At 39.5% G+C, this 17,571-nt stretch overlaps 1 protein-coding gene across 1 annotated transcript; it reads right to left on the minus strand.

Moving 5' to 3' along the window:
• Nucleotides 1-6,589: 6,589 nt before the first annotated feature.
• On the minus strand, nt 6,590-6,856 carry LOC112176541. The gene is made up of 2 exons (XM_024314516.1): nt 6,739-6,856; nt 6,590-6,639 (listed from the first exon to the last, which is right to left on the minus strand). The coding sequence occupies exons 1-2, from the start codon at nt 6,854-6,856 to the stop codon at nt 6,590-6,592; spliced, it is 168 nt and encodes a 55-aa protein (XP_024170284.1).
• Between the last annotated feature and the right edge of the window lie 10,715 nt (nt 6,857-17,571).

Below are 17,571 nucleotides of genomic sequence, written 5' to 3' on the forward strand. Positions count from 1 at the left end.
TTGCTTCAAATTTTTTTTTTCTTTCTGTCGCTTGGTCTAGGTTTAAGAACATGAACAATTGATTAGATTTGTTGATTTTTTTTTTTACTGGGTTCAAGAACATGAAAAACTATTGCTGGGATTTCTTCTTTTTTCTTTGTGATTTTTTGCTGGGTTCAAGAAGATGAACATGAACAATTGATCAGATTTTTTTTTGCTGGGTTGAAGAACAAATAAGGATTGCTGTAATTTTTGTTTTTTGGCCGTTTCAAGAATATGAACTTGAATGATTGCTTGGGTGGGGGGGGGGGGGGGGGGCGCTGAGAGCTGAGAGCTGAGAGCCGAGAGCAAAGAACAGAGTATATGATTATATAATAATATAAACATATTGGGTCGATTCAATATCACATACAAAAGTTTCAATCAGATCCGCTTTCACGAAAATCATCTAAGAACGAAAAGGATTTGATTTACGTGAAAATTAACAGGATTGATTATGCAGATCTAGAATTCAGATGTGGTGAAAAAGAATTGAAAAGCCAGAAGAGGAAATACTGGAGAGAGAGGGAGAGAACCAATTAGCATAGTGAGTATCCAAATTCATTTAATTTGGCTTTGATATATATTCCTGAAGAATCCAAATCCAAATTCTAAAAGATGGAGAAGACCATAATAAATGGGTTTATTTCATGGTCAGAGAAGTTTTGATGGGAATGATATAACGACGATTGGATTTGGTAATTTCTGCGAGGGAGCCAGGGAATATGGGGAAGAACAGAGCTGAAGAACTTCTTCAGTTTTATTTTTTTATTTTATTTTATAGAGATTGGTGTAAGAAGACAAATTTGCCCTTAAAAATCAAGTCACATGTGTGACACGTGATCACAGTTGACGGTACCGTAACGGAAAATAGACGGAGGTACGACGTTGATAAGAAAAAATGAGTCCGGCTATCACATTGATAACTTTGTAAGTTCGGGTATCATATTGTCAGTCCTCAAAGTGTCCAAACACTGTTGGTGCAAAAAACCCTATATATACAGGCCCGATCACAGGCAGATGTCTGCACTTTCGCTAAAGTGTGGATGTCGACGCAGCAGGCGATGACGGCGGCTTGGGGCTGGCCGAAGGGAGGCCGGAGGCGTCCCAAACCTCTTTTGGGCAGCGATCGAGGTCGGGGTTGCCGTTTTCTGGGCAGCCACCTCACCTGCAACTGCAGGTTCTGTGCAGCGCTGCAGAACGGTCGCTGGCGACTCCACCTGACCGCAGACTGGCTTCGCAGACCCCCGGCGTCCATTCGGCAAGCCGCGCCGCGCTGTCGACGCTCGATGGAGGCCGGAGGAGCAACGTCCTCACTTTTTTTGGGTTGAGGACGTCCGCTCTCGAGCGGCTCCGCGTGTGTGTGTGTGTGTATATAAATATATAATATATATATATATATATATATATATATATATATATATATGAGTTTGTAAAGCTCATGAACATTGTGAATGACTTGGAATTGGATCTCTACTGTATGCCTACTTTGTGACAGTGAACTAGTGCAAATGTAATCTTGTCACCTGTGTGAGTCTATTCATTCCTCATCAGTACAAATAGATAAATGTCCCATCATCTTCTGGAGTGTCATTGCTGCCTTACCTATCAAATTTGTCCTCAGGGATTCTATTTGACACGAAAATCAGTGCGGTACAAACTGTCTCTTTTGAATGCGCGAGCGTGCCAGCACCGTGGGGTGCAGTCGTCGGGGCGTCCCTTGACCTGACTTCTTGATCAAGCATTGTGGACAAGGAGAGCACCAACCTCGTCACAAGGCTCTTTTCCTGCCTTCCGAGAAAGGACTTTTGCCTTACGGATAAGGGTTTTGGTTGTGATCTCTTGCGTTCACCGAATCGATACTTAGTGTTGTAGACTAAGCAGAGCAAGCACTAGGAAGTTGGGAGAAAACACGGGTTTGCTAAAGCGTATCTTTAGCTTGGCTGGGTTGCGAGGGCGTTACCCTTGCTTCGCTGGTAGTATCGGTGGCAGTAGCACTAACAGTCGGCTCTTGGGGAGACTGGGACTGGAAGGACAGTCGCCGGGTTGGTTTGGTGGTACTGACAGTCGGCTTTTGAAGAGACTGGGACTGGAGCGTGGTCACCGGTAAGAGAGGTTGCTCCTGGGAGACTTGGGTAATCGTAGAGATTAGTTTGAGAGTTGGCTGTGTTTTTTGTTGTATCGCTTTAGCCTCTATATATAGGCTGCTCGTAGATTCACTTTCCAAATATGAATGAAATACTATATTTTAGGCCACAGTTATTGGCCTTAAATCAAATCAAAACTCTTAATAGTTTTGATATCTATCGTAGGCGATATTTAATCACTACTACAAAAAATGCATCACACAACGGTGGAAATATGTTGTGTGATTTGGACCATGTCTGTCGTCTATCTCGGTGTTGTGTGATGAGCACACTCCAACAACGGTGTTTCACCGTTATGTATATACGATAGACACAACGCATAAGTTAAAACCGTTGCACCGATTCTGCGCATGCCAATGCCAGATTTTGGATGCGGCGCATTCAATTGTTGTTTCGATGGTGATCAGACAACAGAAGTAAGTACACGCTGTTGTTGGTTAACTTTTCACACAACGGAAGTAATACCATACTGTTGTTGGTTAACTTATCATACAACAGAAAAATATGGCGATTGTTGTTGGTTGTTCCTTCACACAACAGGTATCATAAAGTAACTGTTATATGTGTGAGGCTTAGTGTTGAATTCTTCACAAGTCATACAACATATTGTTTCTATACCGTTATGTGATTTAACATTAGACAACTAATATCTATTCGTTCTGTTGTGTGAGTTTTAATGAGACAACAAAATTTTATAGAGACCGTTGTGTGATTTAACATTGGACAACTAATACTTATTTGTTCTGTTGTGTGAATATTAATGAGACAACAAAATTTTATAGGTATCATTGTGTGTTTAAAATTGATTTGTTGTGTGATTAACAATATATGCGTATTCATACAACGTAATGTAATTGACTGTTGTTTGATTATTTTCGATTCTTTACCTGAAATATTTGCACAAAAATAATGCACAATATAAGATTTAGGCATTGAAATACTCTAATTTAACAATCTAATGTACCAAAAGAGGTAGCATTCATGTATCCATCCATTCCATAAAACCAAAAAAGAAGGCATTCTAGCTAATTACATTGAAAAATAGCAAACTCTGATACAATATCATTGTTCCAAAAATATGCACATATGCTGGCACTAATGCATTCAAGTGCCTTCTCCCCACTCACTGGCACTAATGCAGCTGCACCATCACTATCCAAGAGAAAAGCAGAACCCATTATGCACTATTAAACATATGAAACAAATATGAAAAGTACCTAAACATAGACACACACACACATAGATAACATTATGATGGAAGCATTGCTAGCAGTAATTGAACCCCCATACTACAAAGTAAAAAATAAAACAGATACTCAAATGATAACATAGGGCATTCATGTGACTTGCCTTTGTCCAGCTAAAACCACATAACATCGTGCTCACAAACAATTACTTGCTTAGCAGCTTGAGATTCCTCCATCTCCTTTGTCAATGCACTAGGTACCTTAGCAGCATTCCAATCCTACTTATTGAGATTTGAGGCCATGAACTGTCTAAATGTATTTCTGACTTTCTGATGACTAAAATATAGTTTCTCATTAGAAAGCAGCTGATGATTGCTAGAAGGAGCATAAACAAAAACGCAAGACTAAGCATCAAAATAAGGCTTCCATGCAGCAAGTAGCTCTTGAATATCCTAGAATATATAATATATTAATCATCAACTTAGTCAGAAGACAAATCAAAACATAAGATATGGCCTCAATAGATGTGAACCACCAAGAAGATCCTACATAAGCCAAAAGAGAATATCATATTGCAAAAAATTGCACAATTTATTGAAATGATAATTGAAAGTGTAGACATAGAGACATGAAACTGCAATAGAAGGACTACTTGACTATACGAGGGAAAATCTATCCTCAATTTAATATTTCATTTATCAGTGTTTTCATTTAGATAGTGTCACACATACATCAGTGTATTCATAAGCAAAGTGTTTTTGTTCTCAAGAGTTCAAAATATTATGCTATGTATTTAAAGTTTTTTCAAAGTGGCCATGGAGGTTTTTAGCGGGTCTATTTGAATTTAAACGTCAGGACAGTATAATTTTAGTACCTGATTCTGGTAAGCCTTAAATTTTGTGGACTGAGCATGCTTTAAGCAAACTGCAAGGCCCCCAATAGTGTGGTTATGGGGACCACTCTGTATCAAGAAGTCAAGCCCTTTATGTCTACATTCAAAATATAAATGTTGCTTGGAGAGACAAATAACAGAAGAGTTGAACGAACCTGTAAGGCCGGGAAAACAGCATTGTTGATGGCAGTTTCTACATCAACTCCAAGAACTGGATCCTTCTTGAAGAATATCATTCCACCTCTTGGACCCCTTAGAGGCTGAAAGAGAAATGTCTGAAATTGTCAGATCATTCGATTGTGGATAACAACAAAAAAAGTATGTGGTTTTCTATTTATGTCAGATTATTTATAAAGCATATCAAGTCTACGAACAAAATGAAACATATGTCTATAAACAAGTCTACTCCCATAAACTTTTCAATCTTAAATTAGTTTAGAGAAATATAAATGCATGAGTTTGAACAAGACCTTGTGGGTTGTTGTTGTCACAATATCACAGTAGTCAAAGGGATTGGCATAGTGATAATTTAGCATTGCAAGACCAATCACACTCGTAAAAAGGAAAAAATAAAGCCAATAGGACACCTTACCATGATACGATCATGAGGATTAAGAACTGCTATATAAACCTCGAAATTAGCTGGAGAACCAGATAATGGTTGAACATTGACGCCCCACTTCTTTCCATCTAGGTGAAATGTATCCAGGGCCCTTTTTTGGCTTAGTGTTTCAAGCTCATCAATGTGCCATTTCCACCATAGGACCTGAAATGTGTATTTGGCTTGTACATCAACAGTAAATATTATAACTAAAGATATCAATTGCAGTTCATTACTCAGATTAACAAAGAAAAAACATCACGCAAGCTGTGTACCTTTTCCCAGGTAATCCTTTCGAATACTTGTTTGTGAGACTTGAGCCAACTGCCTCCATTACTGCCTGTGAAGTGAAGTTCTCTGAGGCAATAAGATAAAGGCTTTTGAACTGCCGCTCTTTATCCTTGTCAATAATAGCACGCACCTCAAGGTCAGCCTCACTTAAGTCATTATCTACAAAACTGCTTCCATTATCTACATGGAAAATAATAAAATTGAAGAACAGATCATACACAAGTCCTGCTAGCAGCCATAAGGGTTGCTGTTATGACATGCACACAGTAATGCTCCCCCCGAGGCAGTAGCATTTACCTGCTTATTGGCAAAAATAAGGAGAACTGCAACTTTGAACTCTTTCTCCTGCCAAAGGGTCAAGAACAGTAAGTTCAACAACACATAAATTTGCATAGATAAAAAAACAAAATAAAGATGTAAAATCCCAAGTACATGAAAGACAGCAGATCGGGAATGCATGTGATGTTAAATAAAAGCAAAAGCAAAAGCATAAGAACATGAAAAGAGGTCCACTCAACCTTTAAGCTTAAAGAATATTCAATTTTGGAAAATAACAAGATGCAGTAAAAAATGTGACTTGAGAGAGAGAGAGAGAGTATTCAATCAAGAATGTGGCCAACAACAACTCATATTACAAAGAATTTATTATCACGATTACCCGAAGTCCCAATAGACCTATTTCTATCTCCAACATAATATCCCTTGCATCAAATTCCATTAAGAATGTTGCAGTCAACATCTCATAATACAATGTTGCAGGCTAGATATATATCAGTCAGAGAAACAATATGCAAACCACAATAACAAATACAGATTTGTTACCAGTGGGGTTATAATAAGAAAGTTGTTAAAAATCCTTGGTCATAACGCATTATAAGGATGTCTCAAAACTAAGTAGTGTTGTGGACACTGCTTATCCATAGGAAATACAAACAAATAATGAAAGAACAGTAAGGATTCAACTTCAACATCGTCAATTCCCCACATGGGATTGGCATGTTACCTAAAACTTGATGGAAAACAATGAATTCGCAATGGATAGCAGGGACAATTTATGAACAAATAATGAAAGAACAGTAAGGTTCCAAGCACGATTACAATGCCCCATTCTTTTCTTACTTCCTTTGGAATTAAAAACATTATAGATAGATATCTTGCATTACCTTATATAGAGCAAACCGTGATTTATCCTCATTTAGGTATATGTGAGAGAGTCCTGTCACCAGGCCCATGGGTCTTAAGCCATTCTGCTGCAATTACATCGTTTCCTAGAGCATCTCTGGCAACTTGACCACCACTTCCAGCACCAGAGCTATAATTGTTCTCCAATTAAGAGTAAAATAAATATGTCAAAGAACTAATGATTTCTAATTCGCTTCCATCTAAGCATAATTTCAGCCCAAGGACTTATTGTATGCAGAAATTTATAATAGATTGAGGTTGTTCGAGAGACCTACTTCTTGTACCTCTGCACAAAAGGCGAGTTCTTAGCACCCTCCTCTGCAAAATTAGAACCCAGAAACAAATCAAATCAAAACCCTAGCTTACTGAAAGGGACTCATATTCACAGAATGAGAAAGAGAAATGGAGTGGAGTACCCAGTGAGACAGAGAGAGAACTTGGTGATGAGAATCCCGGTGATGGGGAAGCCGATGAGGAAAGGCCAGTTCCGATTCCACTCGCGCTTGAAGAACACGGGCCAAGCATTGAACTTTCTCATCTTCGATGACTTCTTCTTCTTCTTCCTCTCTTACCAACCATCTCAAAAAGAGGAAGGCTCAGCTAAGAGAATGACTTGAAATTGGGGCCAAGGTAAAAAAAGATGGGGGAATTTGGAGGATAAGAGAGTGATTTGGAGGATAAGAGAGTGAAACCTTGCCGGAGAACCTTGCCGCAATTATGGCACTGAAGGGGTCGAGATTAGCCTTCTAGTTGGTACCGAACAGCAGAGACCTAACCCAGCATTCGTGGACAACGTAGCCACTGGCAGAGGAGGCTAGGTTTTGGGCTACGAAACCGGAAAACCCTAGGGTGACGCGGATCGCCACAAGAGAAAATTGGAATAGGAAGGTGAAGATTTGGTACAATGAGGTCTCAGAGACGAAGAAAGACGACCTAGAAAAGGCTAACAGCAGCCAAGGAATGCTATTTTGGTAGCAAAATACGGTGAACTGGAGATGGTAGAGTTGAATTTAAGGTTGGGATTCAAATTGGGGAAGCAATTGGATGAGATGAAGATAAGGGGATTTGGAATTGAGGGTTTTGGATGAGATGATTAAGAGAAAGCTCTAAGCTTTTGGCTCAGAGGAGAGAGGTTTCGTGTTTTGTGAGAAACGAGAGAGACAAAAGGTTCTGTGAGGATGGAGGTTTCGACACATTCAACAAAGGGCTGGCAACTCTTTTTTTTTTTTTTTTTTATCAAGTCTGATATACAACAGATAGATAAAAATATGTTGTATGAATGTATACATACAAAAATTATAGGGAGGGAATTTTTGCCGCCTAACTAGGTCTGGTGGGAGAGATCAAATAAATTTGAGCCAAAATGAAAATTTTGCTGCCTATGTTCCTCGTTCAGACAACAGAATGACTACAATCTGTTGTACAATTTCTGCAGCTTGCACTAGGTGTGCCTAGTATAAGACATTCAAGTGAGTTTCCTCAAAATTTGGCACCCAGTTTTCAATCATACAACGGAAATAGCTAAACCGTTGTACCTAGTAGCCCAAATTTTAGTGTTTCAAGAGGCAACCGAGACTCCAGAGAGGAGGGAAATCTGCCGCTAAATTTTTTAAAACTCAGACAACGGACATTGCTTAATTGTGTTGTGCAATGTAGTTCTGAGAAAAAAGTTATCACTTTGTTGACATTCACACAACAAAACATCACTAAAACCGTTGTACAATAGAGTTCACTTAAACACACAACAGTCAATTTCTGTTCCGTTATCTAATTGGTGTTGTGTGATTAACTTTTTGTAGTAGTGACTTTCAGCAACAGAAAATAAAACCAGACCTTTTGACACAAATAACTAAATAAGAAGAGAGTATATATACCGTGCGATATAAGTGACAATGTTACTTGTTGTTCCTGCATGAAGTCAACAAACAAAAAAAATTAATTTCAGAGAGAAAGATGATGAAGTGAAGGATATAAATACAAACGTATATATCATATGAAAAGATACCACCGCGCAGCACGCAACCAATATCAAACCAGCTGCATAATGCGATGGCAGATTCAAAAGCTTGCTCACAAAATACCTTGATAAAAGCATCACCTGAAACAAGTTGGAGATGATAATAAGTTGAAGATGACAGGAGTCATTTGAGCCAAAAATTCATATATAAACTATTAAACTAATAAATTGAATAATCATTCTGATTATATACAATAAGTTATCCAATTAAAAAAAATAAAAAATGAATCACACTTGCAATTCTGATACTCATTTAAGCTAGACAATGCAAATTAGGTAGCGCCATGGCAACAACAGCTCACATATCTGATTTGAAACAAGGCATACCTGCTCAATTCAAAAGAATAATTCTTAACATTTACAATCATTGCAATCTTTGATAAATAATTGTTTATCAAACTTTGATATAATAAAAGCTTCGAGTAAATGTTAAGATTGGAATCTTTGCAATCTTAATACATGTTAACATTTACAATACCCACCTACAAATCTGAAAACTTTGATAAACAATTATTGCATTTCTACACTAAAAAGCACCATATAATCACTTAACCTTGACAGAGAGTTAAACCTTACATCAATGGTTTGCTATTTGAGATGGGCGGCAAGGAGCTATTCCTGGGTCTGAGCAGTCATGGCCATATATGCACAATTGTAGAGTTAAAAAGGGAGAGCTAGTGAGAGATTGCGTCGTCTTGCTAAAAACCCCAAAATCCCAAAAGTCTACTTTGCAAGGCCTAGATCAAAATGGAATGAACATAAATCTAAGCTCAACAACAACAATATCACATCGAAGACATCATATCAAAACACAAAAACCACAAATCAAATAGAATCGATTCTGGTAATAGATCCACTGCCAAATTGAAATAAGGATTGATAATCGCATAGGGTTGGATTAAAGCCATGATAAAGTGGAATCTAAAGAACAAGTTGTGAAATAGATTCTCCTGAAGCTACCATTTATGCATTTCAGGTGAAAAATTAAGGGCCCTAATTTGAAAATTTGGGAAATTCAAAAAATTGAAACCCTAGGTTTTGGGAGCAGTGGAAATTGGAATGGTTTTAGGCGGGGGCTAGGTGTTGTGTTCTTTCGCCACTCTCTCTCACTTACCCACATCGACAAGGATCTACATCTCCGGTAACAGCTTGCGGGGATTTGACACGGTAGTGAGGAATGGGGTGCGTGCAAATGCGCGCAGGTTAGCAAGGAAGTTGGGGTAGGCAGACCTAGGAGTGGAGGAGGCGGTGAGAGAAGGCTTGGCTAGCGACGACATCTTCCTGGAGAGGAAGGTGGTGAAGGTGTGAGGGAAAGGATAGAGTGAAAGAGATAAGGGAATATTGAGAGAGAGGGCAACAGAGAGAGAGTCGGGGAAGATAGAGAAGTTTATTGAAACGTCGTCGTGAGTAAGCTAGTGACTTTTTTTTTTCTTTTTTTTTTTAAGTCTTTCAGACAACGTATAGTTAAGAATCTGTTGTGTGAATGTATACAGGTAAAAATTTGGACAAACAAGGGGAGGGAAAATTGCCGCCTATGCCTACATATGTTTGATTTGAGTGAAACTTTGCCGCGCTTTGCAACCAAGTTCCATGATCAGACAACAGATCTTTAACAATCTGTTGTACAATTTTGTGCATCTTGCACAAGGTACACCTAGTAGGATTTTTCGAACTTCATACAACATTCAATCACACAACGGATAAGAAAAAACTATTGTGTGTAGAGTTCAAATTCCATATTGGTGAGCTTGTTCTGAGATGGAATTATGAGCTCAGAATGGAGGGAAATCAGCTTCCCATTTACACAACAGAAACGTCTTAACTCATTTGTGCGATATCTTCTTAATTTTTTTTTTTCAATTCGCTTACATTCACACAACAGAAACAGAATTGTACCGTTGTCTAATAGAGTTTGTGTTAACACACAACAGCGGATTTCTATTTCGTTGTGTGATGAGTGTTGTGTGTTTCGATTTTTGTAGTAGTGAATTATCCTCCTCTGTCGCCGCTAGAATGTAGGCAAGGATAATTGCCTCTTGGAGTCCTGTATGTAATCTTCCTTTTTGATGCAATAGGATATGCACGTATATATGTTCATATATATCTTCGCGACTTCGCGAGGACTCCCGGTCCAACAATCATGCATATATATATATATATATATAGCCCACTGAGCCATGCAGCTTGCATAATTAACTTGTATATATATCTTCCTTGATATTCGCAAGCAAGCATAATTAATTGCTCATCACCATAATTCCTTGCATATATATATATATATATATATTGGCAGCAAATAGTTGATGGCCCATCCTTCCTTAATTGTCTCACCATGCATGAACCACCATATATTCTATATACTCACACAATTGCATGGGCTCTTGATTACTTGTATATATAGGACAATGGAGGATAATTGAATCCTACCTGAATTGTTCCATGTCCACCATAATAGCTTGATTGCAAATATGGCAATCCATGATTCCTTGCATGGCTAGGCCACGTAACCTATTCCATACATGTAGCTGCCCTATATCTTCCCTCTTGCACAATACTTGGTAATCAAACAAATAGACCACCATTAATTACCAAATATTTGATAATTAATAGTAAATCAAGGAATATCACGATTCGCTCCGAGATTGCTTGGTCTCCAAGTAGGCTTTATTTAGCCTCTAAATAATATATTTCGGACTTGTCGAAAATATATAGCTTGAGCCACCGATAATGGCCCGGTTTTCTTCGAATCCCCCTTGTCGGGAAAAATATTCATTTTGGGTTCAAACAGATTCTATATTCATAATTGTTGAATGCTGTATCGAGCATTACAACTTAAAACCTCGAACGCCAAAATTCCAGTGCAACTCGGTTGCGATATCCTGACTCAACATAAATAAGCCAACCGAGTTAAGTCAACAACCATATGGTGGGAAGTCACAAACTAGTAATAAACCGTAGCAAGAAGATTGGATTTGTCTACTACAATCTCGAGGCCTCGGTCGTATCTATGGCAGCTAAGAATTTGTGCTTGCAACGAAGCTATTGCCTAACTTGTTTTTAAACAGCGGGAGCACCAACAGATTTAGCTGGGAATGGCAAGGAGGACAAGGATGTGGTGGTGAAGAAAAGTTCAATCTCGTCCATGTCGATGGTGACATTTGGGGTTAAGTTTCATTTTGAATATAGTTCACAATAGTTTCATAACATTCAATTTAGTGTTTAGTTTGGTTTAAGTTTCCCACATATGAGCTAGTGTCACAAGCAACAAAACAATATTGTCTCCGAAGACTAAATCTGCTTCTAAATACAATTCATACATGCCTCAACTTTAAAGTCAAACTTCTTGAACAAAGCATCTTTTCAAGTTTGTGATGAGTTGTGACCTATTGGTAAATTATAATTCCAACATTAAAAAAGGTCATGGATTCGATTCTCACTTACATATGTAAAGATAGGGTGGGCTAAGGGTTTTCCAAAAAAAAGTAAAAATCTTCTCAAGCCTTACTAATCAAGAGATAAATTTTTTGTATTTTCTCAAAAAATTTTGACATCGACGCATCGTTATTAGTATTTATTATTATTGTAATATATGGCCAACAGTTGTTCATTCCAAGTGCATTAGGATGATGAAAATGATACACGATCGAGTTGTTTTGCAATTATAATATTATCTTCTATTGTGCTTCAGTTCTTAGGTGATCGAATTAATTATAAGACGTTAACAGTTTGATTAATTGCATACTCTCTTATATAAATAAATCAGTTTGTTCACTATTTCCATTATTCCAATCTAATCATCTGCGTCAGATTTCATCTTTGTGGTCGATAATTCCCTTCTTGCATGAGTTCGTCATATAATTAATATATATATGTCATATTTGATTGAGTTCATCTTTAGATTTAGTCATTTAGAGCATCTCAATCAAATAGGTCCATTTCTTTGTGGAACCACAAAATTTGTTAGTCCAACTTACCCTTCGAATTAATTTTACTACCTCAAACTTCTATATAACTAATTAATGCAACTCCATTGTGTTATGATTTTGACCTTTTAACTTTAACGACAAGAATCGATTCATATCAATTTCCTTGGCATTTGTATATCGTGGCTTGATCAAATTGGTCTCCATGACAACTTTCAGTTTCAGGAACTGTAGATGAGAAAGTACAGATCGCTCCTGACCATGTACTTCTTTGCTTCATATCATCTGCATCTCAAGTTCTCAACAAGCTAGCAAGCAACCAAACCTTCCAAATTTTACACCAAATTAATAGAACAACATGCAAGCAGGTAATCACAAACTAATTAATCATCAATATTGATCCTAGCTATGAAATCCCAACATCGATTTGCATTAATTCCGCACCATATGTTCATGGTTCTTGATACAGAGAATAGAATTTTACTCGTCTAAAAAATCCCACTCTTGAGGCTACACCGTACCATACAGTACAGAGATTCATATTGTTGACCCAAAACAAACAATTACACAAAGGTACGTAGAATTCATATTTGGAAAAATTGGACAGAAATTAGAATTCATCACAAGTCTTCAGGTACAGTCAAGATTTTACCAAGAAGTTGATGGAACGCAGCGTTTAAGCCGAAGCTCGAACCAGACGCTGAAGGCTGAGCTTTTCTAGTCCATCCCCGTCTTCAGGCACAAAGCAGTCAATGGTCATCTCATCCAACGCTCCACATTTCTTCACCTCACCAACCGCTTGCACTTCCATCAGCAGTGGCGATTTCTCAGAAATTTCATCGCCCTCGGAGTCGGAATTGCCGTTTGAAATCTCCATTAACAAAGCCCTAGCTCTTTCCGGTACTGAATCAGCCGACGGTGACGGTGGAGATGCCAAGGGAGTATCTTCGGAAGCCGTCAAGTCACAAGAGTTCTTGAGGAATTTTTCAACGGCTTTCACTTGCTCTTGTTTGTCCATATAATTTGGACAGTTAATACATTTTTGAAACTAGATTGATAAGAAGGCTCGATTCCATGCATGCTAAATTATTGAGAATCAAATTCATGATATCCATCTGCGGTAGACTTGGAAACAAAAATAAAAAAGAAAAAAACTGCATATATTTCTTAGAGAAAAATTCAGCTACAGTCCCCAAACTATTTTGCCAAGGCCAATTTGATACCCGAACTCTCAAAAGTATCAATGTGATACCCAAAGACCTAAATTGGTATCAACGTGATACTTCCGTCAAAATTTTCAGACGGCGCGGTCTGTTTGCTGACGTGGCAAGCACGTGGGTCCACAAAAAATTGAAATGACTAATTTACCCTTTTTTTTTTTTTTGAAAATTCATTTATCATCCCCAAACTATTTTACCAAGACCAATTTAATGCCCAAACTCTCAAAAGTATCAATGTGATACCCAAAGACCTAAATTGGTATCAACGTGATACCTCCGTCTAAAATTTCTGACAGCGCCGTATGTTTGCTGACATGGCAAGCACGTAGGTCCCAAAAAAAGTGAAATGACCAATTTACTTTTTTTTTTTGTTAATTCATTTTTTTCCTTTTCTTTTCATTTCTTTTTCTTCCTTCTTCTTCTTCTTCTTCTTCTTAGGGTTTCGCGGCGCCAAGCAGCTTGGGGCTGAAGCTTCCAATCGAACCCGATACCGGTCGAAGAACCTACTGATGCTGAGATGATCAACGACCCGTCGGCGTAAATTGGGGCAGCCGAGTTGTTGAGCGAGACGAGGCGTTCAGCCGAAAAGTACTGTGAGAGAGTGGCCGTCGAGGCGGAGTATGTAAGGTCTCCGAATGGAAGGCGGTCCAGTTCTAGGGATGCCATTTTAGCTATTCTTCTTCTTCTCTCTCCTCCTTTCTCTCTCTCCTCTCCTTCTCCTCCGCCCAAACCATCACTAACGCAGCCGAGATCGACCCTCTCCAATTCCTGCTACAAATCCATCTCGGCGGCGTTAGTGATGGTTTGGGCGGAGGAGAAGGAGAGGAGAGAGAGAGAGGAGGAGAGAGAAGAAGAAGAAGAATAGCTAAAATGGCATCCCTAGAACTGGACCGCCTTCCATTCGGAGACCGTACATACTCCGCCTCGACGGTCACTCTCTCACGGTACCTTCCGGTTGAACGGCTCGTCTCGCTCAACAGCTCGACGACCCCAATTTACACGGACGGGTCGTTGATCATCTCAGCACCAGCAGGTTCTTCGACTGGTATCGGGTTCGATTGGAAGCTTCAGCCCCAAGCTGCTTGGCGCCGCGAAACCCTAAGAAGAAGAAGAAGAAGAAGGAATCACGTTGATACCAATTTAGGTCTTTGGGTATCACATTGATACTTTTGAGAGTTCGGGTATCAAATTGGCCTTGACAAAATAGTTTGGGGACGGTAGATGAATTTTTCTAAAAAAAAAAAATGGTAAATTTGTCATTTCCCTTTTTTTTGGGACCCACGTGCTTGCCACGTCAGCAAACAGACGGCGCCGTTAGAAAATTTTGACAGAAGTATCACGTTGATACCAATTTAGGTCTTTGGGTATCACATTTATACTTTTGAGAGTTCGGGTATCAAATTGGCCTTGGCAGCATAGTTTGGGGACGGTACCTGGATTTTTCTCTATTTCTTAATTCCAACTATGTTTCTTTATTGTTAATATAAATATCTCTTTTGGTAATTTAATTTACCCATAAAATGTAATGTTGGGTGTGTGAAAAAAGAGATGTGTATTTAGTATTTTGAGGTGTGTGAATAAAATTTCTCTAAATGAAAACATTTGGTATGTTGCTTTTAGAAAATTAAAAAATGTTAGATAAAAAAAAAACATAAACTTATTTTTTCCATTAGACAATCCCACTTCACCAACCGACCGATTGAAAATATCACTGATCTAGTACCGACATCACTTTATTGGCCCACCGGTGACCTCACAACCCACCGACGACTTCAACGACAGAATGACGACTTCACTGTCTGACTGCCATCCTCAACGACCTACCAGCGACTTCGACGACTAATGACTACCAGCTGAAAGATGACCAACCATTGACCTCAACGACAACACGATGAACTTACTAGCCGACTCACCTGTGACCTTAGTGACCAATCAATTGAATGACAACCTCACTAACTAATTGGTGACTTTATTGAACGAATGACAACCTCATTGATCGACCAGCAACCTCATCGATCGGAAAGATGACACTGTTGATGTCATAATTTGGTTCGACAAATACTTTTGACTTTTTAACCCATTCCACGCGGTACGCGTTGAAATGTCAAAGAGTCCACGTAGGACTCTGACCTTTCAACGCACTTAAACATTTCATCGAGAAAGAAAAAATAACCCTAAGATGGAAATAATCATGACTAGTGAGATGCCTCACTTTGGTACTCCAAGTCTTCAACCTTGGATCTCTACCTCTTAAGTCTTGGACGGTCACCATGTGATTGACTCACCATCTTGGATGGCAAGGCAAAAGCATATCACGACCTCACTACTAGAATAGCACAGTCCAAAGGAACCAAGAGTCTCAACCCCCAAGACCAAGAGTTCGACCCCCAAGCTTAGAAGCCTCGACCTCTAAGGATTATGACCACGAGCTCCAAGGCTAAAGCCTTGACCTCCAAGCTCACGCACATGTAATCGTCATGATAAGACATGGAGCACCAATCAAGAAGCAAATCTTACCTAATTGGACAAGTGTCACAATCCCATGACCAGCATGGCCACGAACGTGGGTTGAAGATGATGTGATTAGAAGAGACCATAAAATGGTGACATCTGTCACCCACTCTGCCACCCACTCGACCAAACCCATGCTGATGGCATGTCAGAAAAGGAGCTGACACCCTTATTTTCGGGGCCAAGCCCATACTCCAACAGTGTACCTCAACCACCTCCAAGCCCTATAAAAAGAAGGACTCTTCCTTCATTCGGGGTCTCGGAATCACTTTCCAAAAATACCAACAAAACTTCTCCTCCTTCTCACTTTCTGATTTGATCATCGGAGCCTGACAGGCCAGCACCATGTTGAATCGACCAGTCAACCCTATGGAGAGAAGATAAACCCCACATCCAAGATCTTACCCTACTACCCCACCTAGGACTTCAACTTTCTCTTCTCTCTGAAAGCTATGCCAAAATGCATAGTCCTTTCCATAGAGCTCCGCCAACATCAGGTGGAGGAAGCCCAACATCAGGTGAAGGAAGTCCGAGACGAGACTATCAGTTTCACCCAACAAGGAGCTTGGAAGCCCAACATCAGGTGGAGGAAGCCTAACATCAGGTGGAGGAAGTCCCAGACGAGACTACCAGTTTCACCAAGAAAGGAGCTTGGGAGCCCAACATCAGGTGGAGGAAGCCCGACGTGAGGCCATCAGTTCCACCCAAGAAAGGAGCTTGGAAGCCCAACATCAGGTGGAGGAAGCCTAACATCAGGTGAAAGAAGTCCCAGACGAGACTACCAGTTTCACCAAGAAAGGAGCTTGGAAGCCCAACATCAGGTGAAGGAAGTCTGAGACGAGACTATCAGTTTCACCCAACAAGGAGCTTGGGAGCCCAACATCAGGTGGAGGAAGCCCAACATCAGGTGAAGGAAGTCCGAGACGAGACTATCAGTTTCACCCAACAAGGAGCTTGGAAGCCCAACATCAGGTGAAAGAAGTCCCAGACGAGACTACCAGTTTCACCAAACAAGGTAGCTTGGAGACCCAACATCAGGTGAAGGAAGCCCGAGGCCATACCTTCAGTCACAAGTGCACGACCAGGGCTACTCACGTAGTCAAACTAATCGAAGGAAAAGATAGGCCCACTTGAAGAAAACAACCCCACCACTTTACACTTGGATTTCAACGGAACTTCCGTTGACTCGTTGATGCCGAAATCGGCACCAACAGACACCAATAAATCAGCGACCTCACTAACAGTAGGCTAGTGAAATATTGCTATGTTTTTTGTTTTTCCTTTGTTTGTTTCTCCTTTTTGAACTCAAATACGGGTGATAATATATTATCTAAAGTCAGAATAGGCCGTTACATATCATTCTGCTTCCATCAACATACAGACAAGAAGATAATGGTAGTACCCACAGTAGTACATAGAAATAGACCTAATCATTAGATATTCATGAACGTAGATATAGTGAGAATTCTTATTTGGTACTACTCTAGAGGCGCTAGAGAAACATAGAGTGTGCACAAATGCTTAGCTTCCTAATACAAGGAAATTATTGTAGTTAGACTAACTAAAAACATAAAGATGGGTG

The sequence above is a fragment of the Rosa chinensis genome, chromosome 7 (assembly GCF_002994745.2).
Source record: "Rosa chinensis cultivar Old Blush chromosome 7, RchiOBHm-V2, whole genome shotgun sequence".
In the NCBI taxonomy this organism is placed as follows: domain Eukaryota; kingdom Viridiplantae; phylum Streptophyta; class Magnoliopsida; order Rosales; family Rosaceae; genus Rosa; species Rosa chinensis.

Bases quoted from the DNA above. Each gene is read 5' to 3' on its own strand.
- LOC112176541 (XM_024314516.1), bottom strand. From the start codon at position 6,856: ATGAGAAAGTTCAATGCTTGGCCCGTGTTCTTCAAGCGCGAGTGGAAT. The intron at 6,640-6,738 runs CTGGGTACTCCA...GTTCTAATTTTG, and splicing joins CAAGTTCTCTCTCTGTCTCA to CAGAGGAGGGTGCTAAGAAC.